At 43.6% G+C, this 27916-nt stretch overlaps 4 protein-coding genes across 11 annotated transcripts in view; 2 read left to right on the top strand and 2 right to left on the bottom strand.

The window, feature by feature from the left end:
- The window catches only part of SLC41A2 (solute carrier family 41 member 2), a 95859-nt gene extending 93208 nt beyond the window's left edge, over positions 1-2651 (bottom strand). For 2 of the 3 annotated variants that reach the window (XM_050945755.1, XM_050945775.1), the window contains exon 1: positions 1039-1109. The gene's annotated coding sequence lies outside the window, so the exon portion shown is untranslated. Of the gene's footprint in view, positions 1-1038; positions 1110-2551 lie in introns of those variants that run through there. The other variant, XM_050945765.1, reaches the window with a different exon arrangement.
- Positions 1-27916, top strand: part of WASHC4 (WASH complex subunit 4) — a 275049-nt gene that overhangs the window by 120184 nt on the left and 126949 nt on the right. The gene's annotated exons all lie outside the window — the stretch shown is intronic.
- On the top strand, positions 12376-22918 carry NOPCHAP1 (NOP protein chaperone 1). 2 transcript variants are annotated; one of them, XM_050946353.1, is made up of 4 exons: positions 12376-12524; positions 16767-16853; positions 18669-18805; positions 19883-22918. In XM_050946353.1, exons 1-4 carry the CDS (start codon positions 12419-12421, stop codon positions 20066-20068), a joined length of 516 nt encoding a protein of 171 aa, XP_050802310.1. In that variant the 5' UTR covers positions 12376-12418; the 3' UTR covers positions 20069-22918. The 2 variants fall into 2 exon arrangements, with proteins under 2 accessions (XP_050802310.1, XP_050802320.1); XM_050946363.1 differs by lacking the exon at positions 12376-12524 and adding an exon at positions 12531-12629.
- The window catches only part of ALDH1L2 (aldehyde dehydrogenase 1 family member L2), a 49727-nt gene continuing 44921 nt past the window's right edge, over positions 23111-27916 (bottom strand). The window contains exons 22-23 of the mRNA XM_050945586.1: positions 26101-26300; positions 23111-23295 (exon numbers count right to left, since the gene is read on the bottom strand). Coding sequence (XP_050801543.1) covers positions 23240-23295; positions 26101-26300 — 256 coding nt within the window. The 3' untranslated portion in view covers positions 23111-23239. The remainder of the gene's footprint in view (positions 23296-26100; positions 26301-27916) is intronic.

Raw genomic sequence — 27916 nt, 5'->3', positions numbered from 1 at the left:
AATTACATTTTTTTAACATTTTAAATCTAGAATCGGTCTCTTGAACCATGGTTTTAAAAATGAATAAATAAAAATCGAAGCTCGATACAGGCCCAATTTTTTTAAATAAAAAAGTTTACAGGAGCTAGAAGAGTCACCACTCAAGAAATGTACAAACACCACTATCTTGGAAAAACAATTCAAAATAAGATCATACAGTTACTGGCAACAAAAGTCAAACAGAAGATTGTGGCAGATCTGAAGTCAGCAAGATATTACTCTGTTATTCTGGACTGCACACCTGACATCAGCCATACAGAACAAATGACTTTAATGGTGCATTTTGTAACCACAACAGAACCTAATGAAAATGTCCCTGCAATGGTGACTGTCAGAGCATTTTCTAGAATTTATTGACATTGATGGAACTACAGGAGCTAGTATGATAAATGTGCATCTTAAAAAGCTGGAAGATACAGAAATAGTGACAGCTGACATGAGAGGCCAAGGCTACGATAATGGTGCCAACATGAGAAGAAAGAACAGAGGAGTGCAAACACGGATCCGAGAGTTAAACCCTTGAGCTTTTTTTGTCCCATGCAGTTCTCATTCACTGATGCAGCATCAGCTTCTTGTGAGGCTGCTAAATTTTTTAAACATAATTCAAAGCATCTATGTACTTTTCTCTGCCTCAACTCATCCATGGCAAATTTTGAGGCAACATCTGGGAACATCCTCTCTGACACTGAAACCACTAGAGTGCCACACAATGGGAAAGTCAAGTGGAGGCGACAAAGCCTATCAAAACACCAAACTGGGAAGATAGATGATACCACAGTTGCCATTATGGAGAATAATATTATGACAAGAAGTGTTCATGGGAGAACAACGGCAGAAGGAAATGGAATTACCAGAAACATACGTAACTTCAAATTTCTGTGTGGCTTAGTGTTGTGGCATGACATACTGTTTGAAATAAATGTTATAAGCAAGAGACTCCAAGGTGTTGACCTTGATATATCTGGAGCAATGAAACAACTGGACAAATCAAAGTCATACCTACAGTCTTACCGGTGAGGGATTTCAAAATGTTCTGAAGAGTGCACAGAAGTTGGCAGAGGAACTTCACACTGAAGCTATTTTCCCACCCAATACAAGAGTCACCGAAGAAGAAGACATTTTGATTACAAGGCACAGGATAATGCCAGAAGAGACCCCAAACAACAATTCAAAGTTGAATTCTTTAACTAGGTGTTAGATTGTGCAACACAGTCAGCTGAAGAATGTTTCATGCAGCTCAAGGAACACAGCAGTATATGTGGGATGTTGTATGATATTCCAACCCTCCTCACTATACCTGAAGAAGAGCTACACCAGCAATGCAGGGCACTAGAGACAGCGTTGACACATGATGACATGCGCAATATTGATGCAAGTGATTCAGGTGATGAACTGAAAGCCCTTTCATGATACATGTACATTTCAGCAGGATCAACTCCAAAGGCTATTCTGGAATACGTGTGCACAAATAAGATGACCACCCTCTTTCCAAATGCTTTTGTTGCTCTGTGCGTACTTCTGACACTTCCTGTAACAGCTGCCAGTTGAGAAGTTGAAGTTACTAAAACAACATCTACGCTTCACAGTGACACAGGAGAGGCTGGTCGGCCTTGCAGACATCTCTACAGAGCATGACCTGGCCCCGACTGTATGGCCTGGACCTTTAGCAGGTTAGGGGTGAGTAGGAAAGCAAGGCCAGCTTAGGGCATCTATGAGAATGGTAGGACTCTAGGTAAAACAGACATGCAAACATATCTGTTGTTGTTTTAAAATCCTCTCTCTTATGGTTTATTCCTACTGTTAGTACTAAAAAATACTTCGGTTTAAAATGGGTAGTAGATGAGGGAAGGGGACGGTGGATGAGGGGAGGAGGCTGTGTTGGGTAGATAGGTGATGGATGTGGAGGACAATGTGGACTGGAGGGCAATGGATATGGGAGAGTGGGAGGTAGACAGGCTGTGTGGGGAAGGGGATGTTGTGGGGGTAGATAGGTAGTGAATGAGGGAGGGGCTTACAGAGCTAGAGGGGCGGTGAATGGGGGAAGGGCTATGGGGGAGTAGATGAGCCATGGATGGGGGAGGGGCTGTGGGAGGGGAACATATGAGCAGTGGATGGGGAAGGGGTGATGGGGGGAGTAGATGAGCAGTGGATGGGGGAGAGTTTATCGGGGGAGTAGATGGGCGGGTGGATGGGGAGGGGGAACAGATGAGCAGTGTATGAGGGAGGGGCTGTGGGGGAGTAGATGAGCGGTGGATGGGGAGGGTTTATGGGGGGAGTAGACGGGCAGCGGATGGGGGAGGGGAAGTAGATGAGAGGCGTATCGGGGAGGGGCGGTGGGGGTCGAGGGCGCGGTGTTGTTCTTCTCATTCACTTATTTAGAAACTTTCCGGCTCGGAGCATCCTCCCCGGCCCCCGATCCCGGCAGCGCCTCCCTCCCCGCGGCCGGTCCCGGGCTTCTCCTGCCCGTGCTCGGCTCCGCTCCTGCCCCTCAGAGCCCCTGTCGCCCCTTTACCTGGGCGCCGGTGGCGCCGGCAGCCCGCAGCCCCTCGCCATGGCCGCTCGCTGCCCGCTCTTCGCACGGACCAGCCCGGCTGCAGCGCAGACAGCTCCCGCGCAGGGCGAGCAGCGCCCCACTGAGCAGGCGCGGTGCCCGCACGGAGGGGCGGGGCGGGGTAGCCCCTTGATGATGTGGCCGGTGATGCGAGTGCGCAGCAGCCGCTGCACGACCTGCCAATGAGCTCGGCTCGCGGGGAACCCCCCAGCCGCAGGGGCCGAGCGCGAGGAGCCGCCACCAACCGTCATCCCGAGCTCCGGGGGCGAAGCTCTGTTGTAACCTAGGCGCATTAAGCACAGGGGAGGGGAGCGCTCGGCTGTTCTCCCCCGCAGCCCCCTCCCTCGGGCATAGGGGGCTATAAAGGGGAGGCTGAGGGGGCCGATTACTTGGTCACAGCCGTATGCGGGGCCGTAGGGGGCCACGTAATAACTGATGCCCCCAACCCTAAGGGGGGCGGCTGGGTTGTGATAATCCCTATCCCCCCACAAACGGGGGGGTGGGGGCAGTGAACCCCCCTCTTCACACACACGCACACAAAGAGGGGATGGGGTGGGGCTAGGGAGAGCTTCCCAATGGGGCAAGTGGCTGTACCAGAGGGGCAGTGATCCTATTTCCCCCCCCCCACACACACACACACAGAGATCCTGGTGGAAGGAAGGAATAGAGGAAGGTTAAGGAGCACTTTAACACACACACACACACACACACACACCCCAAATAGCAATGGAGATATATACACACGCACACACCCCAAATAGGGAAGGGTAGGATCAGAGGGATGACAATTTCCTTCCCCAGCACCCTGAAGAGCAGCAAAGGAAAAGCTACAGGGGCAGAAAATGCCTCCACCCCAATTATCCCCTCAGAAAAACCTAATTGTTTTCTAGCTAGGTGCCCTTTTTAAAAAAATGTTTCCATTTGGTGCAGCCATGCCTCCAAGCCACAATGAAAGATGCCCAGTCAATCGTGAAAATAATTTAAACCAGCCCAGTGCAGAAGTCACACATAATTACCATCCAGTTTGCAATTCAATGCTGTATTTAAAAAAAAAAAAAAAAAAAAAAACATCCAGAAAGCCTCTGGTTTTAATTACCTAGACTCCAGGAAGCATAATTTCAAATCCCAGCAGTTCTGATTCAATTCTTCATCCTTTCCAGATAGATAAAAAGAGTTCCAAGTTGTTTGCTGTGTGCAGGTCTACTGAGTGAGTTCATGAGGTACTGTGTGCTCTGAGGGGACGTCAGAGGTGAACTTGCTAAATCTTGCTCCACAGTTTGGCTTGCCAATGACACACTGGTTTCCTCCTGTTTTCACATTTCCAGTACTGATTTCACAAGTGCTGGTTTCTCATTGATTAAAAGTGGGTGGGTGGCCTCTGTTTTGAGCAACCACACTATAGATTTGCAATGTATGAAAGTCAAAAAAGGATCGAAAGCAGAGTAAGCATCAAATGTATTCCTGGCAATGCTTTTGCTTTCACTTGTAAAAGCTTTATTGGCAACAACACACAAGACTCAACAATTTTTACTTATTTGAGACTCTTGTACAGAATGCACTTGAGCACTTTCTTTCTTTTAGTTTAATTGAAATAATTTCATTAAGAAGTCAACTGATTTCATTAATTGGTTAAATGAAATAAAAAAACATATATTGCTGTTTGAAAACTTTTCTCTTTAGATTGGCTGGTTTTTTAATTGTCCTTGCCCAAGTACTCTGTGATATGCCCAGAAAGCTTTAATAATTTAAGGCCCTAATCCTGTGAAGATTTACACATGGGCTTAACTTTACACACTGAGTAGCCCCATTGAAATCATGCAAGTTCAGAGTCTAACTATGATACGTATGTGGATTCTTTGTTAAAGTAGATATAGAGAGAGGTGAAGGTCAACTAATTTATTTTGTGCTAATAAATATTTTAAATTCAAAATGACTAATTTTTACATTCAAATAGTTTAACATTCGTACAAAATATTGAAAGTATGTGCTGTTATTTTCTAAAAGAGTACTTCCTACACTGATGCTCTGTACTTCATAGCAATGGAGAAACCTGAAGTGGAAAAACTTTTTAAAAAAATCTATACATGAATTTAGTGATCATAAAATCTGTCAAGTTGACGACTCTGGAACTTATTTTTCCCTCTCTAATCCACAGAACATAATACAGCATGCCCAAAGCACCAAGTGTCTGTAATAAGTTGGAGGTAAATATTATGAGCATGTGAATAAAAGTTTAAAGTTAAGTATGTTGGTAAGTGTTTCACAGGATCAGGGCCAAAATCATTTGCATTGAAATAGTTAACAGTGTTGACATTCATGTCACCATAATTAGTTTTCAGAGTGAACATGCTGTTGAGATTAATTGGACAATATACACCTTTTAGACCTAATGTTTATGCTGTTTGCAAAATTTAGAAAGACTTACACCTGGTCAATGCTATCCAAGTTATTTTCACAATTATGAGAGATAGCTATATATATATCTGTAAATGAAAATTGAGATTCTGGAGCACAACTGTATGGAAAAGAGTGAATTCTGCAACAAATTCAGTGGCTACATAACTGTGGAATATACAGAGGTCAAGCATGGGTAGCAGCAGTAGTGGAAGCTTCCCCTGCTTTGGTCAGTCCCTGATCTGTAGGGACCACTTTTAGGGAGAAGGCAGTTCTTCACGTTAGTAGAAAAGTTAAGGACTGAGTCCCTTAATTCTGTGAGAGGTAGGTAGGTAGGGTGGGTGGGTGGGAGGGTATGGGAGTGTTCTGAACATGTATCCACTAGAAATTGAACAGAAACCACGTCACATAAACTACTATACAGCATTTAGAGGGTTAACTACATTTTGTCACAACTGGACTGGACTGAGTGATCTAGAAGTGAAATGTCTACATCCCAGTGCCAATCCCTTGAACTATCCAATCCCTCTTTACAGTTTTCAAGGTCTAAATTGTAATAGCTAGACAGCAATAAAAATTGCAGAGCAAATCCTGTATAACAGGTTGGCCAATCAATTAAAGTTGGCAAGCACGAGAGCTGCTTTTCTAAGAGATAATTTAGCTCCCTTAGGCCAAAATTTAATCTCAGATGCACTTGCCAGATTTTGACAATTAACATGAGAAAGGTTTCAGAAAATAGTAGCTAGCCACCTGGCTGCTTGGCTTTCCAGCACAGTCAGCCACTTACTCAGTTTAATATTGTAATTCTTCTAAAAATGAGGAGTTTTTCATTCCAAAGCGCCACAGAAATGCATACCACACGTTTTTTGCTTGTTGTTGCCTTTTTCCTTCCCTTTCCTCATATTTTTAACTACTGATTTACATGAGCCTAGATGGCTATATGTTACTTTCAGTTTGTGTGTACAACTCTTAAGGGAACGTCCACACTACCCGCCGGATTGGCGGGTAGCGATCGATTTATCGGGGATCGAGTTATCGGGTCTCATCTAGATGCGATAACTCGATCCCTGCTGCACTCCCCATCGACTCTGGAACTCCACCAGGGCGAGAGGCGGAAGCGGAGTCGACGGAGGAGCCGCAGCCATCAATCCCATGCCGTGAGGACGGGAGGTAAGTCAAAATAAGATACGTTGATTTCAGCTATGCTATTCTCGTAGCTGAAGCTGCGTATCTTACATCGATCCTCCACACACACATAGAGTGTAGACCAGCCCTAAATGACATTGATGAGAACACCACCTGCAGACCAACAAGGGCTGGTCTACACTTGTGGGGGGAGGTCGATGTAAGATACGCAACTTTAGCTACAAGAATAGCATAGCTGAAGTCAATGTATCTTATTTCGACTTACCTCCCGTACTCATGGTGCAGGATCAACGGCCATGGCTCCCCTGTTGACTCCACTTCTGCCTCTCACCCTGGTGGAGTTCCAGAGTCCACGTGGAGCGTGGTGGGGATCGATCGCTATCCAGCAGCTAGTATGGACATACCCCAAGGGTACCCAAAAAATGAAACAGTAATAGCCCTATTCTACCTTTTATTCATTTCCCTGAAATAGCAGCAAAAAATCCTGTGGCACCTTATAGACTAACAGACGTTTGGAGCATGAGCTTTCATGGGTGAATACCCACTTTGTCAGATGCATGTAGTGGAAATTTCCAGGGCCAGGTATATATAAGCAAGCAAGCTAGAGATAACGAGATTAGTTCAATCAGGGAGGATGAGGCCCTGTTCTAGCAGTTGAGGTGTGAAAACCAAGGGAGGAGAAACTGGTTTTGTAGTTGGCAAGCCATTCACAGTCTCTCTTTAATCCTGAGCTGATGGTGTCAAATTTGCAGATGAACTGAGGCTCAGCAGTTTCTCTTTGAAGTCTGGTCCTGAAGTTTTTTTGTTGCAGGATGGCCACCTTAAGGTCTGCTATAGTATGGCCAGGGAGGTTGAAGTGTTCTCCTACAGGTTTTTGTATACTGCCATTCCTAATATCTGATTTGTATCCGTTTATCCTTTTCCGTAGAGACTGTCCAGTTTGGCCGATGTACATAGCAGAGGAGCATTGCTGGCATATGATGACGTATATTACATTGGTGGACATGCAGGTGAATGAACCGGTGATGGTGTGGCTGATCTGGTTAGGTCCTGTGATGGTGTCACTGGTGTAGATATGTAGGTAGAGTTGGCATCGAGGTTTGTTGCATGGATTGGTTCCTGAGCTAGAGTTACTATGGTGCGATGTGCAGTTACTGGTGAGAATATGTTTCAGGTTGGCAGGTTGTCTGTGAGTGAGGACTGGCCTGCCACCCAAGGCCTGTAAAAGTGTGGGATCATTGTCCAGGATGGGTTGTAGATCCCTGATGATGCATTGGAGGGGTTTTAGCTGGGGACTGTATGTGATGGCCAGTGGAGTCAGCAAAAAAACTTCAGGACCAGACTTCAAAGAGAAACTGCTGAGCTTCAGTTCATCTGCAAATTTGACACCATCAGCTCAGGATTAAAGAGAGACTGTGAATGGCTTGCCAACTACAAAACCAGTTTCTCCTCCCTTGGTTTTCACACCTCAACTGCTAGAACAGGGCCTCATCCTCCCTGTTTGAACTAATCTCGTTATCTCTAGCTTGCTTGCTTATATATACCTGGCCCTGGAAATTTCCACTACATGCATCTGATGAAGTGGGTATTCACCCACGAAAGCTCATGCTCCAAAACGTCTGTTAGTCTATAAGGTGCCACAGGATTCTTTGCTGCTTTTACAGATCCAGACTAACACAGCTACCCCTCTGATACTTTCTCTGAAATACTGTTTCATCTTTATTTACTTAGTTTGGTGTTATATTAATCTATTAAAACTGTATTTATATGATTTTAAAGCTTCCTCCACTTTTGACAAGCACAGTGAGATCATTTGTTGATTTGCCACTACTCTTTCCTGAAATCTTGGTAGAAACTCTGTATTTGGAGTGGTAAAACAGCTGTGTTCCCCAGTGAGCTAAAGAAATATACTCACTGTAATCTATTTTTATATATTACTGTTTAAAAAACAATAGTTTATTATAAAGTTCTCAAGCAGTACTCCTTAGAGGTACAATATAGCTGACTGAAATACCTAACTTCCATCAGGGCATTTTGTACTATACTCCTTTAAAACTGCTTGCTTAGAATACCAGGAGGCTCATAAGAATTAAAACCCCTTTCTTTTTCTGAATGCTTAATTATGTTTGGATTACCAGTTATGTGTCTTTGAAATATTCAGATTGCATTAGCAATTGATCTCTTTAAAACTGTATACGAGAAGAGTTAATCTAAAATGACAGGAGTTGTATACTATTGTCATGGTATAATTCCCCACTCTGAACCTTAGCGTCCAAAAGATGGGGTACCAGCATGAATTCCTCTAAGCTCAATTACCAGCTTAGTACTTGTAGCGCTGCCACCAACCAGGAATTCCAGTGCCTGGTACACTCTGGTCCCCCCAAAACCTTGCCCGGAGACCCCCAAGACCCAGTCCCTCTGGATCTTACTGCATGAAATGCTGCTTTTCTGTTGCCTACTTAGGGTTGCTTAGCAACAGAGTCTTTTTTTTTTAACTCCTTCTACCTAGCTATTCCCGACAGAGTTAGAAAGAAAAAAAAAACATTCATTTGCAAATGTGTTTTGCTCGTGTATGGTGACTCACAACTGGAGTCCCTTTGTTTAACAAAGATCCTTGTTAAACCCTATTGGCTTTGCCTTCACAGTACCAGAAGGGAGAGACCAAAAAAAACTTGCAGACCTTTGCTTTTAAAAACAGTCTCCTCTAGCCTGCGTTACACACAGCTAGCAGGGAAAGAGAAAGAAAAAATCCTACTGGCTTTTGCTCCTAAACCCAAACCTCTGTCTGCCTGCAGATAGCTAGCAGGGAGAGAAATAAAAACCTCACTGGCTTTTGGATTCTATCTTATCTATCTATCCTATACGCTGCACACCATGTCATTGGTATAATTCCCCACTCTGAACCTTAGCGTCCAAGAGATGGGGTACCATCATGAATTCCTCTAAGCTTGATTACCAGCTTAGGACCTGTAGCGCTGCCACCAACCAGGAATTCCAGTGCCTGGTACACTCCAGTCCCCCCAAAACCTTGCCCGGGGACCCCCAAGACCCAGTCTCTCTGGATCTTAACACAAGGAAAGTAAACCCTTTCCCTCACCGTTGCCTCGCCCAGGCTTCCCCTCCCTAGGTTACCCTGGAAGATTACTGTGATTCAAACTCCTTGAATCTTAAAACAGAGAGGAAAATTCACCTTCCCCCCTCCTTATCTCTCCCCCTCCCAGACTCTCCCTGAGAGAGAAAGTAATCCTAACACAGAGAGAAATTAGCCTCTCTCTCTCCCTTCCCTCCTTTCTCCCCACCAATTTCCTGGTGGATCCAGACCCAGTCCCCTGGGGTCTCACCAGAATAAAAAAACAATCAGGTTCTTAAACAAGAAAAACTTTTAATTAAAGAAAGAAAAAACAGTAAAAATTATCTTTGTAAATTTAAGTTGGAATATGTTACAGGGTCTTTCAGCTATAGACACTGAGAATACTCCCAGCCTAAGTATACAAGTACAAATTAAAATCCTTCCAGCCAAATACACATTTGCAAATAAAGAAAACAACCATAAGCCTAACTCGCCTTATCTAGCTAGCACTCACTGTTCTGAACTTATAAGAGCCTGTATTGGAGAGAAAACTGGTTGCACGTCTGGTCCTTCTTGAGCTCCCAGAGTGAACAACAACCAAAAACTAACAGCACACACACAAACTTCCCTCCCTCAAGATTTGAAAGTATCCTGTCCCCTGATTGGTCCTCTGGTCAGGTGACAGCCAGGCTCACTGATCTTGTTAATCCTTTACAGGCAAAAGAGATATGAAGTACTTCTGTGCTATTAACTCTTACTTATCTGTTTATGACAACTATAATTAATTTTCAGAGTCACATTAAAGAATTTTGGGGCCTGTGCACTATAGAAATTGGGGGACTCCCACCTTTCCTGAGGTGGGAGGTTCAGGGGGGCAGGTCCTGCCCCCAGGGGGGTGTGAGAGGCTCTAAGGAATGGAGTTGTAAGGGAGCCCACTCTACGGTCACCCCACAGCAACTCCTGTCCTGCAGAGCTGGCCTGGCTTCCTGCTCTGGCCTGTTGCCTCTTGCCTTAGGCTATGTCTACACTGCACACTCCAGCTCTGCCGCTGTTAGGTATGACCTGTAGGTGCTCTGTGTCTGCAGGAGAAAGCTCTCTTGCCAATAAAATAAAACCACCCCCAACAAACGGCAATAGCTTTGCTGGCAGGAGAGCGTCTCCTGACGACATAGCACTGTCCACAACGGGCACTTTTTGTCAGTAAAACTTTTGTCGGTCAGGGGTGTTTTTTTCACACCCCTCACTGACAAAAGTTTTACCGATGAAAGTGCAGTGTCGACATAGCCTAAGCATGCAGATGGGACCTTCCCCTCCAATGCCCTGCCCTGGCCTGTGGCATGTACGTTTTGCGAGTTTTTTAAATCATTATTATTTTATGGTGTGTATGTGTGGTGGAAGGGGTTTCCTGGTAGTCAAGGAGCCTTCTCAGATGGGGGCTCAGTGCAAGTGCACAGTGGTTAATTTGGGCTTCGGAGTAGGTATTTCATTCAGCAGTACCTGGATAAATTTAAACTCCAGATCACTATGATATCTTAGGCTTATACAGAACTCTGTGACCTGATATAATATAAAATTAACAATAAATGCAATAAATTCAATATTACAATACACCAGTATCTTATTTATACAGCTATAAATCAGAAAAATCCTAAATGAGATTGCTTAAATTTCTGTTCTCTGTCTCTCTTCCAACTCCTTTCTTTATCTTTCTTTCCCCTAAGAGAAAGAGTTAAGGATGCCTTGATCCTGCATAGCCTAGGTTTCACAGAGGTTCATATGCGGATAAATCTTTGTGGAACCTAGGCTATGTGGTACTTTATTCCACAAGTACATTATATTGAACCTACAAGAAACTTACAACAGTTAGGCTGCTGGTATGCTGAGACTACTGGCTGTCTTAATTACCAATATCGTCTCCCAGCTCATGTCTCTGGCCCCCCGCCCCCTGCCCAGTGTCTCTGCCCCTCAGCCTCCCCACTCAGTGTCCCTGCTCCCCCTAGTCCACCCCACCCAGTGTCCCTGCTCCCCCAGCCCCCAACCCAGGGCAGGTGGAGCGACCCAGGCTCCCCACAGCTGTCAGCACTGCTTTCCCCAACCCAGCTCCAGCAGGAAGGGTGGCGGGGAAGGTGGCTCGGAGCTGCAGCCTGGCCATAAGAGTGAGCTGGGCAGTTGTGCAGAGCTGCAGTGGAACCTCCACCTGCCCTGGACGGGGAACCCAAACAGCCCCCACCCAGTGTCCTTGCCTCTCAGCCCCTTCACCCAGGGCAGGTGGAGGGACCCAGGTTCCCCACAGCTGCCAGCACAGCTCTCCCCGACCCAGCTTAGGGTGGCTCAGAGCCGCAGCCTGGGCACAGTAAGAGCCGGGCAGGCTGCTGAGGGGAGCCACGGCACATTCTCCACCTACCCTGGCCCTGGAGCCCAAGCGGCCCCAGGCCCATGTCCCTGCCCCCCAGGTTCTCCATCTAAGGCAGGTGGAGGATCCATGCTGGATCCTCACAGCTGCCCACCAGGTTCTTACCATCAGAGCCCTGTGTGTATACAAAATTTGTATCCACATCCATGCTACTATCTGCAGAAATGGTCCATGGCTATGAAGTGGATACACATGGGTTTGCAGGGCTCTAGTTACAACATTGAATTTTCAGATTTAAATATCTGAAACTTGCCATTTTTAAAATCATATGAGCATAAAATTGACCAAAACGGACTGTGAATTTCGTAGGGCCGTAATGATCAGATTATACAGGCAGACTGAAACTATAGTATTAGTACATATAGGACAGGCGGTTGCCTTACCCTCCCCCATATCCCTGCATGCTTTCCATTGTCCTAAATGCCATCTCTGAGCCCCCCCTTGCTTAGCAGGGAGATTTCAGAAACTCCCCTTGCTTCAGTCTCAGAAGAGTTTTCAGGCACCTACCAAAAAAACAAAAACCCCGTGGGCAGCACAACCCTCACAGCGGGCTCAGCCAGGGCTTAACTACCGCCCAGAAATGCTCGGTTTGTCATTGTCCAATCAGGACTGAGTCTCCCACTGACGTCAAGGGCCGCCCCTGGGCAGCGAGAGAACCGCGAGCGGTGGGGGCTGCTTCGCCCGAGCTGCGCTGGCTCCTCCGGGCTCCAGGAGGCGCTATGGCGCAGCGCGAGGCCGCTAGTCTGCGGCTAGAGCGGAGCCCCGTCGGCATCCGGAAGTCTGACACCCTCCCGCCTCCGCGCATATGGAAGGAAGCGGCGCGCGCAGGCCCGAGACCCCGATGGCGCTGAAGGAAGGTGCCGCGGGCGCCGCTGCCTCCAGGGAGCTGCTGTCCGTGGGGAGCGGAGGAGGTAGCCGGTCCTGAGCCGCCACGTCCCCGGCCTGGGGAGGGAGCGAGCAGCCGCCTGCGGGCAAGAAGCGGGGTGGGGAGACGGGGCGGCGGAGGATGGGAAGCGGCGCCTGACGGGAGGCGGTTTGCTCGCGCGCGCGGTCTGTTGTCGCCCCCGCTTTTCAGCGACGGCGGCGAGGAAACGCGGCCTGAGAGCAGCGCGCGCTGCATGCCTGGCAGGTTGGGGGGCGCCTCGCGCGGCAGCTGTTGCGCAGGCCGCGACCATGCGTCACCGCCCTAATTCAGCTTGAGGGGCAGGCGGGGGGGCAGGGGCAGGGTGCCGAGGGCCCAGCTTGTTGGGGGGCGGAAGGTCTCGGTTTCCGCTCGAACCCGCCCCTCGGCATGAAACGCTCTCAGCTCCCCAGGCCGCCCGCACGTGCCCTGGAGAAGGCAAAGCACGGGCTCGCGCCGGCCCTTTGAGCCCATCCTCTGAGGCCCCGGGAAGTGGGGGCGGAAAGCTGCCGAGCCCAGAACTGACCCCACCTGACTAGAGCTTGGGGGAGGGAGGGACTTTCGGGGAAGGAGGAGCGAATAGTAAATTTCCTGCCAAATGCATTGTTGGAGGGTGGGACCCAAACGAGTCACGAATGTTGGGCCGAATTCGGTGAATAGTTTTGGCCAGAAACATAAAAAAACCTGGAAACAGAATTTTGGGCAGTGTTGAAAAGGTTCGGTTTTGGAAGTGGTAAAACAAGCTATTTTGGCATTTTGTTTTCAATCAGTGTTTTCTAAATGAAATGTTGATTCCAATCAAGAGTTTTCAGGTTTGATATTGGGCAGAAGTGTTGGGGGAAAAACAGTTTTCACTGAATGGTAGAACTGGAAGGGACCTCGAGAGGTCATCTAGTCCAGACCCCTGCACTCATGGCAGGACTAAATATTCTCTAGTCCAGAGGGGGGGCAAATTATGGCCCCTGGGCCACATCCAGGCCACAGGACCCTTCCCTCTGGCCTCTAAGCTCCTGCCAGGGAGCAGTGTCAGGACAGGCTTGCAGAGGAGCCAGCCCAACTCCCCAGCACCATAGTGAGCAGGGTGGAGGGTAGCCCCTGGCCCCTCCCTTTCTGCTCCCCTGCCTCCCTCACAGTCACAACTCCCCCAGGGCTTGGGCAGCGGGGCTGCAGCTCCATGGCTATAGCGCTGACAGACCTGGTGCTCTAGGGCGGTGCAGTCAGAGGCGGCTCCAAACACAACAGGCAGGCTGCCTCTGGTGGTTTGCCTGCAGAGGGTCCGCTTGTCCCGCAGCTTCGGCGGACCTTGGAGATCCTCTGAAGCCGCAGGACCAGCCGACCCTCTGCAGGCATGCCTGTGGGAGGTCCACTGAAGCTGCAGAGCAGCGGACCCTCGGCAGGCAAGCTGCCGAGGGCAGCCTGCCTGCCACTCTCGCAGCACCAGCAAAGCGCCCTCCACAGCTTGCCGCCCCAAGCATGCACTTGGCGTGCTGGAGTCTGGACTTGCCCCTTGGTGCAGTTGGGGAGCAGGGGGAGTTCCTGGGGGCGGTGTCAAAGGGTCTGGGCCCTGCTGCCAGGGACAGGGGCAGAGCAAGCCAGGGTCCCCCTCCAGCCCCAGCATGCCTGGCCCCTGGCCCCAGCAGTCAAGCCCAGGTAGAGAGTGATCCCTGCAAGGGGGAGCAGCCAAATGAGCAGGGGAAACAGACAGGGAAAAGACTGAGTCCCTCTTTCCTCCACCCCACAGGTAACGAACAGGGGGGGGTTAAAAGCGGCTGGGGTCCCCGGGGGTGATGAGCAGGGGGATTGGATAGGAGACGAGTGTCCCATGGGGATGGTCAGGGTGCAGAGAACAGGGGTGTTTGGATAGGATGTGGGAGTCCCGGCGGGTTGGATGAGGGGGGAGGGCCAGGGGGCTGGATAGGTGGCAGTGGCCAGGCCATGCTTCACTGTTTGGGGAGGCATAGCCTCACCCATCCCTCCATACGATTTCTGTACCTGATATGGCCCTAGGCCCAAAAAGTTTGCCCACTCCTGATCTAGACCATCCCTGACAGGTGTTTGTCTAACCTGCTCTTAAAAATCCCCAATGATGGAGATTCCAGTGCTTAACCACTCTGACAGGAAGTTTTTCCTAATGTCTAACTTAAACCGTTCTTGCTGCAATTTAAGCCCATTGCTTGTTGTCCTATCCTCAGAGGTTAAAAGAAGAACAATTTTTTTCCCTCTTCCTTGTAACAACCTTTTGTGTACTTGAAAAGTGTTATCTTGTATCCTCTCATGGCTTGTCTACACCACTGCACAGTGTCGATTTTTAAGATACGCAACTTCAGCTACATGAATAGCGTAGATGAAGTTGACGTGATTAGATCTACTTACCGTGATGTCTCCGCTGTGGTAAGTCGACTCTGCTTGCGCTTCTCGTTCTGGTGGAGTATCGGAGGCAAGGGGAGAGCACTCAGCAGTCAATTTATCGCATCTATACTAGATGTGATAAATCGACCCCTGCTGGATCGATCACTGCGTGCCAGTCCGGTGGGTAGTGTAGACAAGCCCTCAGTTTTCTCTTCTCCAGACTAAACAAACCTAATTTTTCCAATCTTCCCCCATAGGTCATGTTTTCTAGACCTTTAATCATTTTTGTTGCTCTTTTCTGGACTTTCTCCAATTTGTCCACATCCTTCCTGAAATGTGGCACCCAGAACTGGACACAATACTCCAGTTGAGGCCTAATCAGCGTGGAGTAGAGTGGAAGAATTACTTCTCGTGTCTTGCTTACAACATTCCTGCTAATACATCCCAGAATGATGTCTTCTTTTTTTTGCAACAGCGTTACACTGTTGACTCATATTTAGCTTGTGATCCACCATGACCCCCAGATCCCTTTCCACAGTACTACTTCCTAGGCAGTCATTTCCCATTTTGTATGTGTGCAACTGATTGTTCCTTTCTAAGTGGAGTACTTTGCATTTGTTCTTATTGAATTTCATCCTATTTACTTCCGATAGTTTGTCCATAGCATTTTGAATTTTAATCCTATCTTCCAAAGCACTTGCAACCCCTCCCAGCTTGGTATCGTCCACAAACATTATAAGTGTACTCTCTATGCCATTATCTAAATCATTGGTGAGGATATTGAACAGAACCAGACCCAGAATCAATTCCTGCGGGACCCTATTTGTTATGCCCTTCCAGCATGACTGTGAACGACTGATAACTACTCTCTGGGAACAATTTTGCAACCATTTATGCACCAGTTTTTGTTTGAAACTAACTGATTTTTTAAAATTATTTTTTGGTTTGACTACCTCAGGGGTGGCCAACCTGTGGCTCCAGAGCCACATGCGGCTCTTCAGAAGTTAATACGTGGCTCCTTGTATAGGCATCAACTCCAGGGCTGGAGCTACAGGCGCCAGCTTTCCAATGTGCTGGGGGATGCTCACTGCTCAACCCCTGGCTCTGCCACATGCCCTGCTCCCACTCCACCCCACCCTGCCCCCTCCCCTGCTGTGCCCTCCTTCACCCCCCCTCCCAGCCTCCTGCGTGCCATGAAACAGCTGATTGGGAGGGAGGAAGAGGCACTGACTGGCAGGGCTGCAGGTGGGTGGGAGGCACTGGGAGTGGGGTGGGGAGCTGATGAGGGGGCAACTGATGTATTACTGTGGCTCTTTGGCAATGTACATTGGTAAATTCTGGCTCCTTATCAGGGTCAGGTTGGCCACCCCTGGACTACCTGGTGGAAAAATCAGTTATTCCTGCAGGTCTAATGCTGAGCCTCCCTAGCCTGTGGGATCTGATGAGATTGTCAGCCCAAGGCACTATACATACATATTATTTTCATGCAAAGGCTTATCTGTTAATCTCTACATATGTTCCTAAGGAGAACAAGTTTAACTATACCTGGTACTGCTGATGTAATGCTAAGTAAATAAGAGAAAAAATACTAAGGATGTACTGTAATGTCAGACCTTTAAAGGACAAAACTAGAAGGGCACTTAATGTTTTCAAACTTCTGATAGGATAAAGAAATCATTCTAAAATAAACTTTTAAAAGTCTCATTTTAATTAGTGATAAGTAATTCCTTTGAAATTGGTCATCCCATTTGCTGTATTAAGAGTTGACTAGTTAAAGTGTTCAACTAATGAAAACTTTCTTAAATTGTCTTTTTTTCAGTGCAAATCTTGTGAAATATCTAAATAAGGGAGCTCGTATCACATTGGTAAATAGTGAAATAACTGATGTAATTTTTCTTCGTAGGTATTCATGACACACTGTTGATTAACTCAAAACATGCTGGCAAAAAGGTCACAAATTTAGAGACAGTAAGGATACCAAGAAGTAACAGTAAGTGCATCTTTTCCTAATGGGACTATTTTGATCACTGTTTATGTTGCTTCGTGAACCTGAAAAGCACAACCATGACTATACCTAATGTTAATTTAGCCAACTGCTGAAGCAGTTAGCATTTGAAAATCAATTAACAGCATAAGTTTTAAATAGTTTTAAACCTATTTTTGCTACTTGTGAATCTGCACATTTCTCTCTTGCGGTTGCTGATATGGATGTTCCCCCCTGCTATTTATGTTGGAGCTTGAAACTAACTAGGCCTTTTACTCACCAGATAAAATGGGCACAGTTCTCAGAATATTTCTCATGTAGTTAACTAATCCTGCAGAGGGAGCACAAAGCATTAATTCTGCATAATATTTTTGTAAACATTTGGTGTTTTGGGGCGTAATGCTACAAACCCCGCTGGTGTCAGAAGGAGTATTTCTGTATGTAGAGGGCTTGCAAGATTGAACCTCTGGTGTTACATTTCCAAGTAGTGTAAAAATGGACTTCTAATATCGAAACTAGTTTCTTAACCTCACTTTTAAAAAGAATACTGTCAAAATCAATAAGACAGATTACTAATCACTATCTATTCAGTGATCACATTAAATGGCTTCAGAGAAGGTATTTTTCTGCATTTGATCCATGTGCCTTGTCCCCTAATCAAAGACACAGAGTTAACTGGCAGTGTTGTCTGATTGTGGTATAAAGTGACACATCTTCAGGATTTTTATTCTTTTCACAGAAGACAAATTATTAGTGATTTCTCAACCTTGGATTGTATTTGCTTAGTGTGCAAAGGGCTTCTGCTTTTCATATAGCCATTCTAATCTCTATATTCAAAACCAATTTGCTAGTATAAAGTATCAGATGCTAGTATATCTTTTTAAAATAATCATTCCTTTTTTTATAACCTTTCAAAATTATCTTCAACTTGTATTTGAGATGATGATAAAGGAGGAAATATGGAGTTCTTTGACAGAACTCTTTGGGGAGAGTCAATGTGGCATAAAGTAGTAGTTTGTAAGGGACTTTACTGGAGTTGAATCAGAGTAATGCAGCCTTACTGCAAGAGACGGAAAAAGCTATTTGAAAAAAGTGTGGAAGTATAATGTTAATCTGTGAGTGGAAGGGAGGGGACATGGCCATGACCCATCAAATGGCAAAGATGTCCCAACATTGGTGGGAAATCCCATGGAGCTTGGCAACATCCCTGCAAAAGGCCAGCTCCTCCATGCTGTCACCTGCGCTGCCTATCCACCTTGGCTGCCTTCTTGGCAGCATAACCCACTTGGTAGAAAGCTGCTTCTGAGGTTGCTTTTTCCTATCAGTAGCACAGTGATTGTGCCATCACTGACACCCCCCCCCACACACAATCTTCTCTTGGACAATGCCCCTTTGCTCCAAGAGGGGAGAAGGTAAGGTACAGTACTTCACAGGAGCTGATATTGATGTGGAGCATCCTGAGTGTTTTGGTTTTTTTGTTGTGTGTTAAAAACAATAGAATTTTGCTATGAAGCATCTGTTGGACTCGCCATATTTTAGTTTTTAAAAAGGTCAAATAAAAGCCATGACATGACTCCCTTAGTGAACCATTTGGACTGATGCACAAGATCCATGATATTCTGCATTGTATGTGCCCTGAGAACTTAAGCAATCTGGTCAATAAAGTAGTAACTTTATTCCCAAATGAATTGTTAAATATTGTAGACAACCTGAAAGTTCAAAATTAAAACAATTAAATCCTGTGTTAATGAGATATTCATGTCTTTGTACTGCAAAATCTAAATATGCATATATGGTATAATCTCACTATTTCTGCCTTAGTTTTGGACAGAGTTCAGAGCTTTCTACCACAAATGGCCCTTGCAAACAATGAGCTAAGAAGAGAAATGGCAACAGCACCAGCTCATCAGTTTGATATTGAAAGTCTAGACAGCTGCCTTGAAAATATTATAGAGATGGTAAATATATTTCTTGTGTTTTGCTTCTGTAAAGTTAAATTTAGTGCTGTGGCGTAAAACTCTTCACACAGTCTTAGGATGGGTTTGTTTGAAAAATAAAGCTCTGAGTTTCCTCTTTTATATTCTTTTATAATTTAGATCTGAAACTAGCCATAAATTTAAAGCAAAGTATGCTACTTGCTCTTCATGACATAGTAATCTTGTCCACCACTGAAACGGGAAGATAAACTGCTAGAAAGAAAGTAGTTGAACTCAGAATACGGGCTGCCTCTAAAACTCTAATCCTGGCAATGAGTAATTTTTGTAATTACGGATAGTAAATTTAACAAGATCAAGTTTTTGTTTTCAAAATAATCTGACTTTCAATGAATCGTAATTCAAGATTGTATAGTAAATAACAATAACTAGCGTTCTGTTATGTTTACAGGACACTTTTAAGCAGTTTAAGGCCCAAAATCTGGGTCTCAAGTATGTCAAGTATAACAAAACCTAATAACCTTAATTATGATCTCTCAAATACAAGAGTTTCCAATAAAATTTACTTCAACATCCCTCTCCAGTGTTTTCACATTATGCTAATGTCTGAGAACCCCAATGCAAAACCCCAATGAGACAAAATATGAGACAGCCCCCCTGAAAATGATATTTTTGGACTTGGATTCTTGTCTGAAAAATCCAGCCTTTTGCGCCCTTCATTTGTCAGTTTAAACCAGAAGCCTTCACTTTAGACAAAGTGAATTTATCAATGTACCATTCTCTTTTTGCTTCCTGTGAATTATTTAAAAAGAACTATTACTTTATTACTGAGCACTACAGGTGCTTAGAATGTCTAAACTCATTTTTCATATTTAAACTTTCATGTTTATAGTGATCCCTAAAAAAAAACTTGCAAATATTTCCAGTCTAATGAGGTCTACTTACTTTTTGCATAGCACATAATTGATGACTTTATGGTAAGGATGTTCTTGTGTATTAAGGTCTTGGATATATATATTATTTATTTATTTTACAAAAATCATAAAAGCAATATGTAGATATGTGGGTTGTTCATTTTTTAAGAACTGTTGTTTCTTGCAGAATGTAGCCTTGGTTGAATTAAGTGGTTCTGACTCGGATGAAGAAGAAATAATTTCAGAAGACAGCTCAGAATCTGAAGATGACAGTTGTGCAACTGATGAAGTTACCATAGACACGATAAAACTTCCAAAACAAAAAGGAGAAAAGGGCAAAATAGAAATTTTGGACAGCAAAGTGAATGAGTAGATAGAACTATTTTCAGATTTCCATTTCTGAATGTATCATGTCCTGACTACTTTTGAAGGCTTGACCCTTAGAAAACTAGCTAATTTCCAAGTGTGTGTCACCTGGAAACTGGCAAACTCCCAGTCACTTATATCACTGGAAATACTGTGTTTAGTATGGTGGAGAGTTTCTTATGGCTGGGAGGAAAGCTGCAGCTCTTAGGACTAAATCCTGAGCTATCCCCCAAGCTATATAGAAATGAATTGCATCAGGAGGTCAGGGTGGGGAAGAAACAGCATGAAACTTAGTAATTTGAGAGGCTGCACTGTAAAGCTTGGCAAGAAATGTGAAGTTCTTGGCCTGTTGCGGGGTAAAGAACGGGTTACTAGGGTGTGGGGTACTTACTTCAGGAGAGGGAAGTAAGTAGATTAGAGGAAGACAAAACTTGTGTTTTGAGATGAGAATAAATATGCTAAGATATTAAAGTATTATATACTTGTCTTGACTAGCAAATACTAAAAACGAGCACACTCAGTGCTTCAAGAGTTAAGTCTAAGGAAATATGCCTAATTTATTCTTGCCTCCTTAATTTTATAGGGAGCAATTTGGGCTATTTCACTGTATTTAGTTTAGAAATGTTTTGCTTTTTCAAATGATGTATCTAAATGCCTTTGTAGATTATAACTTGTTTCTCAAAGAAACAGTATTTTGTATAATTTAAGGTTATATTCTTACTCCATTTTCTTAGCTACAGAAGATTGACTAGCAAGCTGCAGTTAAGCACAGGATTTAAAATTATTTATTTTAAAATTATATTTTTATTCTGTTTTTCTTAAAGATAACTGTTTGGAACGTTTGATCAAGATGATCAATACCATTTCCAGTCTTTGTTGAAGAGCATGTCCTCTTATCTATCTCTATTAATAGGAAAAATAAAATCTTACTGGCATCAGTTACTATTGTGATTCAATGTATGGGTTATATTAGCTCAATTATTAGTCCAAAGCAGGTCCTTTGACTCATGTTGGTAGTAATCAATCTTTTTGAAAAGCAGCAGCACTTGGGATATGGGCTGTATAAAGACACAATACGGAGGTGGTTAGTTTCCACTTATGAATTATGGTACATTAGAATTAAACTGTTCAAACAGTTTTAAATCTGGAGGGAAACTGGCCTAAGATGCAACACTGGACTGCTAGTCTCACACATCACTTTAACATTGCTTCCCACTGGAAAGAGATTTAGACATGCCAATTTCACTCAGCACAGCTATTTAATGACCTATATCTATACACAATATTCCTTGTGTCTCTGGCTGTTGTATCAAAGAACCTCCTAAATATCTGTCAACTGACAAAATCCAAGGCAGCTGGGGAACTAGTATAGTTGTCTGTTGAATGTACTGTTTCTATGGTAAATTAAACACTTCTGGTACCTTTATTTGGATAGCCTGGATACTGTTTTATACTAAGGTTTGCAGTGGCATCTTTATAGACTAATTTTACTCAATTGTATTTCAAATACACTTTGTCTACATGCCAAGTGAAGGAATTATGCGGTGATTTAATGGTACATTGCACGATGTGGATACAGCTTGTTTATAATATCACACTTTATAAACCTTGATTAATGGATGTTTAAACTGTGTCCAGAACTGAGTATTTAACTTTGTTGACCATGTTTATGTGCCTGGTAAATTGAAGGTAAGACTGTCCTGTAGCTAGACCAGTTTTACTACAAAAACATATTCCATATTAACTTGTGTCTAACATTGGGCTATTTAAGTAGGAAAATAATTACATAGAGCTAACATAAACAGATAATTTTGTTCCTGTTATACCAGCTAGAGATGAGTGCAAAAAAAAAATTTTTTTTGGGTTGGTAGCTGAACTGGAAAACAACAAAATTGGTTCATTTCAAACTGACACAATTTGTTTTTTCTTGCCAAAACAAAAAAAAATGTTTGAGTCAATTCTGACACTTTGAAACAGTTTGTTTAGACTTTAAATATTTTCCTTTAAAAGAAAAAAAGGAAAAAAAAACCCAAACTCAGCAGCAACTATTTGCTAAATTTACACATGGCTTTGGTCTCACCAAAACTAGTTTTCAGGAAACTTACTGTTCACTAAAAAAACTTCACTGGCTGTAATACCTGTTTTCAGAAGGTGCATACATTTGCAACACTGTTCAGCTGATATCACAAACTGATTAAAAAATTGGCTGTATCATGCTGTAGCTTTGTGGTACAGTAGTTTCTCTTAATGTTTCTTGAAGTACAGAATGTGCAAAGTTATGTTCATTATCTTGAAAAAACACTTGGTCATTATGTCAGATATCCTTTCTATTTAGTACTTGACAAGTAAAAATATGATTAATATCTGATTTTATAGCATAGTAACTGCCTAATGCCATAATCTTGCATTAAATTCTCCTTGAGGTAACACAAGTGCATATAATGTGAAATAATTATGCCACATACAATAGTGATAGCAGACATGTACACAGACACAGCTGGTTCAAATCTATTAATATAACCACCATTCACAATCCCATATAAATTGCACATTTCACATTGGCAAAAAGATAGAAAATATTTTCAATAACTTCAGCTTAATATTCATAGCTTAACAAAGATCATAGTAAGTGCACTTTCTTGCATTTATTTACATTTTATGGCCCTAAGGTTTTCTATACTGCTGAAAAGTCAGAGCTGTATACTTTTGTTGAAAAACTTGATCTGTTTTATAACAAAACTGTAAAATGTGCATTTTAAAGTACAGTTTTAAGAGAAGCTTAATGACTAAATGTATGTTAAGTTTTAAAATGATCATGTAAAATACATCTTGTATTAATAAAAAAAATTTAGGCACATCATGGGCCCAATCCTTGAGTCTTACATAAGCAATCTCCCATTGCCTGAGTTAAGAACAACTCGGAAGGTTTAGGTATGTGGACATTTAGATAAGTAAAGACCAAATTCTAGTTCCACTAAAGTAAGTTGCCAAATTCCTTATGACTTCAGAGGGGCTAGAATTTGGTCCTTACAATTTTCCATGGATAAATACTACTTGCTTTTTGTTAGTGGTACTACAGAAAGTATATCCTGGGCATTGTATTAAGTGCTTAACAGAGTACTTAAAATTGAGGCTGTCAGCAAGGGGGCTGCTTTGGCAGTCAGGCTGAGCGGTTTCTTTAATACTCCACAGTTACAGCTTTAGTTCTGAGGTACTCATGAAGAGCTTCTTCACCTATGGAACATCAAAATGTGAAGCAGTTATACCACCAGTTTAAAGGAATAGTCAGAAGACTTAGTTTTAACCCCTTAACAGGAATTCTGAACTGTTGCTTGCTAAGTGCTTAGGTACTTTGCATTTGCATGTTCCAATAGCTTGTGGCCAAGGAATTACTTTTTTAAATAAATAGACTGAGTATATTTTAAAATACCCCACTCTTATCCCATTGACTCTATTGAGGTAAATTAAACTACTTTTGAAGCTGAAAAAATCACTTTAGCAATAATACAATATATCATAATCTGATTACTGTCTATTATAGCACCAAAACCACTGTCCTATCTATTTTAGAAGTTCCCTGGAGAGCGTCTCCCCCTCACACACACTCTCCCCAAGACAGTTTGGAGTTGCAGCTTTCCTAAGGTGCATTGTACTGGGCCTACTGCCTGTGAACATTTAGAGGTTGTATCCTCTTTGCACCTTACAGGTCCTCAGGAATTAAGTCAAGACTTCCTGCGGTGCACTTGACTCTCTGACTGAAATCATCCATTCTTGAGTTTTGCCTAAAGGTGAATGTTTCTGGAAAGTTTGACCAAAATTAGACTAGCTAGCCTTAGTGGGGAAATAGATTGCTTTATGCTTAAAAAAAACAGAAAGGGAAAATTGACACTCCCACACACCGCCTCTCAAAAATACCCCACAACAGCATCAAATTGACATGTCAGAGTTTAAAAAAAAAAAACAGTTCAAGCTTAATACCATTGTAAGTAGGCTGGACTATAGACATGAATTTTTTTTATTTGCAGCAGAGGGCTGTCTTTTTCCCTCAAAATATTTTCTGACATACTCCCTGGTGTATCCAATATAAATTTTATCTGCTATATAAATATCAACACCTTAATACAGATGCCCCCAACTCACACAACTGTTCCGTTCCAGAGAGCTTGCGTAACTTGAATTTTGCATAACTTGGAAACTTATACCCATACATTACACAAAAATTTCTGCAACTCAAAGCCTATTTCTGGCTTACGGAACTTTTTGCTTAAGTCTGGTCTTCCGTAACCTGGGGAGCCTCTGTACTTTGTATTCTATGGCTACGTTTGAGTGAGATACTAAATAAACCAAAGTTGGGCTTTTAAATCCATATTTAAACACGTGCCTAGTTTTTCAAAAGTGCTGGGCACTCAACCACTCCCACTGAGGTATTTTTGAAACTTATCTATCTCCTTTAAAAGTCAAAAAGCTCAAGAAATTCAGAGTAATTAGATTTAGAAAGCTATGTGATGTGTATGGAATAGTTTGGGAGAAATAGCCTCATAATATGTTGGCAAAAATCAGTCTCAAAGATGTGAGAATGTTAATGGCAGTGAGAGGGTTATGCAGAGAAGTGTCATGTATGTGTATGTTAGGGGTATGAAAAAACATGAGGCAATGGAAACTGATATTGATATGAAGGGTGCCACTGTGTGAACATATAGCCACATTACCTATAAGTAGAGAGAGGTTTTTACTGAAAGATATGTGGGTGGGCAGAGTGCCCTGAAGGTGAATGGAAGCCAAAAGTAAGCTTCAGTATTAATATGGGTCAGGGAAACAAAATTTAAGATCCTTGGGTAAATGGATTCTTAAGTCTGATTTCCTGTCTAGTGTTTTTTAGTAATATTAGTCCTAATGTTGGTTTAACTATCTTCTTAATGTTGTTATCGTGTTTAATTTGCCAAATAAAATCTGGTTTTGATTTTAAGCCAGTCTGAAATGAAGTGAGTTTTGAAAATGATAGGGGAGTTTCTAACGGGGGACTGGAGGGAGACAGGAGCTTCAGTGTATGCTTGGGTCTGGAAGAGACCACAGTCAATTTCCTTGAACCATGTCAAACAAGGGCTGGTGAGAACCAAACAGCCAGAAAACCACTGACCAAAGATAATTCCCATGAAGGTTGTGATGCATTTGGAGCTGCCTACTGATGATTTATTATATGAATGCTGTTTGTTAGCCTGGTTATTGCATGTTTACTGCCTATGGGCTGTCTGGAACACAGGCAGGAAAGGGGATGGCTCCAGGTAGAAACCTATCAACTGACCACTGAAGAGTCACTGATGGACAATGTCAGAATCATTGGGTCTAAAGACTGTTTGAAAGAGAAATATATTAATGTGAACTAGGTACCTTTTAGTTCACACCAGTAGTGTCCAAATGGGGTAGTTAGCAGTGTAGTATAAATGAGTCATTAGACACAAGGACCTGCTGGGGGTGTCTGAAGACACTAGGACTGCACAGGTTACTATTAAGGGATGCTATGCCTTTAGGTAAGGTAGACATGCAATGTAGACTTATCTATTTTTATAATCTTTTTTCTCTAATAAACTTGTTCTCCAACTCAAATGAACACTTTGGTTAAGGAAGGCTGTCTAATTACTGTATGCTGCTGGTCACAGACTCCCAAATGGAAGAATCATAAGTGTCCAAATTCAGTTGGACCTGCTGGGTGAGCACAGTTGATACAAGGGGGATATTGTAAGCCAGAATCCAGTTGAAGAATAGAACTGCAAAATTCCCCCGAGATAGATAAAGGCATAAAACTTGACACCTGAGAGGGTGCTCTCAAACCAGCAAGGGGTCACAGAGATGCCATTAGCCCCCTAGTGGACAACGGTGTTATTTCTTACATTTTTCCTTGCAATTTTTTAAGTGTAAAACTTGATCTATCAGAACTTTTATGGGCTTTTTTCTCTCCTGTGATAGAAACTGGACAAGGCTTTTTTTTTAAATGGGTCTGAACCATCCATATGGGGGTGGGGGGGGAACCAAACTACTTACCTAAATCTTTTCCGAAGCCAGATTGTTTGAATCCACCAAATGGTGCTGCCACATCAGTTTTGTTATATGTGTTAATGAAAACTGTTCCTGCTTCTAGATTTTCACTAACATACAGAGCTTTGCTTAGGTCTCTTGTGAAAACCCCTGAAGCTAAGCCATATTCTGTGCTGTTTGCGCGTTTTAACACTCCATCGACATCCCTATAATAATAATAACAAAAATAAATCATTTGGCTTAATTGACAGCAAGAGAAACATAACAGAGACTCTGATGTAACAAACAACCTTCTTCTGGTTGCAGCACAACAGCTTCTTTCTACACCCTTTTTCTTTCTAATCTCTAGTTAGCTGTTTTGAAAACATAACTATTACATACCAGTCTACTGTTAATCAGTCAGACAGAGGAAAATTCACATTATTGTCTCTAATTTATACAACCTGTAAATTAGATTACTGAATGCTTAAGGTTTTTACCAAAAAACCTCAAACAAAACATTGCATTATACATATCAGCTTTGTGCAGCTCCAGTGGAATTCAGGGAATGAAGAAGTGCACAAATGTTTGCAAAGCAGAGCTCTGCAGCAGAACATTAATTTTTGCTAAAATTAGCTCTAACTCCCATCTTGTTGGGGAATAAATTCTTAAAAAAACAAAGCCTTCCATGTAACATATAAATCTTCTCATGCCATTTTCACTGTGCTAGTTTCTATTTACCTTATCCCCAAACAGCTTTAAATATCCTTAGTTGTTTACAAAAATTGAATAAGTTTGATCATAGGCACCGACTTCTACTTTTCTGTGGGGGTGCTCCATCCCTACTCTGCCCTGAGGCCCTACCCCCCACTCCACCCCTCCCCCAAGGCCCCACCTTCACTTCACCTCTTCCCACCCCTGCTCCTTCCCCTCCCCGGAAGCCCTGCCCCCACTCTGCCCCTCCCACCTGCCACTCGCTGATCTCTGCCCTCCCCCAACTCCTCTCCCAGCTGCCAAACAGCTGCAGCCAGTGGGTGCTGAGCACCCACTATTTTTTTCCCATGGGTGCTCCAGCCTCAGAACAACCATGGAGTTGGCATCTAATGAATTTGATTAAACAACTTTTTAACATGGCAGTTCATAGATTGAGTGTGTTCTGTTCAGTCAAAAGCTTAATACTATATTTTCAAACTATAAAATTAAGGTCCCTGGAAATAATTCCATTAAGTTTATACAGTGTCCCCCCCCCCCCGCTGAAGCTCACCCCAGTAAATTTAATTCTAGATCACTAAGGCTACATCTGCACTACACACCACTGGCAGCAGCACATAGTGTATATGTAATGACATGCCACAGTGAAAAGAGGGCTGTGTCCACTCTGTGGGAGAGGGGAGGCAGCTCCTTGCCACAGAGCCTTTCCTTGTTAGAAAAGGCTCTGATGGGGGCACGGCATGGGCAAAACCCCCTGCTAGAGCCTTTCCCTGCTGCTGGAGTCTTTTTCTGTGACAAGGAAAGGCTCCAGCAGTGGGGAGATAGCGGGGCATTACACTGCTAAAAACAGCAGTGCAGACAGAGAGACATGGCTTGGGGTGAGCAGAAAACTATGTAGGGTAGGTACTTGAGCACATATCCATACCCTGAAGAGAAGATGTGGCTTTACTCGCCTAAACCGTGCCTCACAGTCTACGTTGCTTTTATACCAGTGCTAAGTGGCTACCCATGTATGTACTCGACATGCCACTGAACGAAGCATACACTGTAGACCAGACGTGGGCAAACTATGGCCCGTGGGACCGTCCTGCCTGGCAATCTAGTCCCCAGCCCCTCCCACACTGTCTCCCCT

Source organism: Gopherus flavomarginatus, chromosome 1 (genome assembly GCF_025201925.1).
Source record: "Gopherus flavomarginatus isolate rGopFla2 chromosome 1, rGopFla2.mat.asm, whole genome shotgun sequence".
Taxonomy (NCBI): domain Eukaryota; kingdom Metazoa; phylum Chordata; order Testudines; family Testudinidae; genus Gopherus; species Gopherus flavomarginatus.
This window is presented reverse-complemented; position numbering and strand designations above follow the sequence as displayed.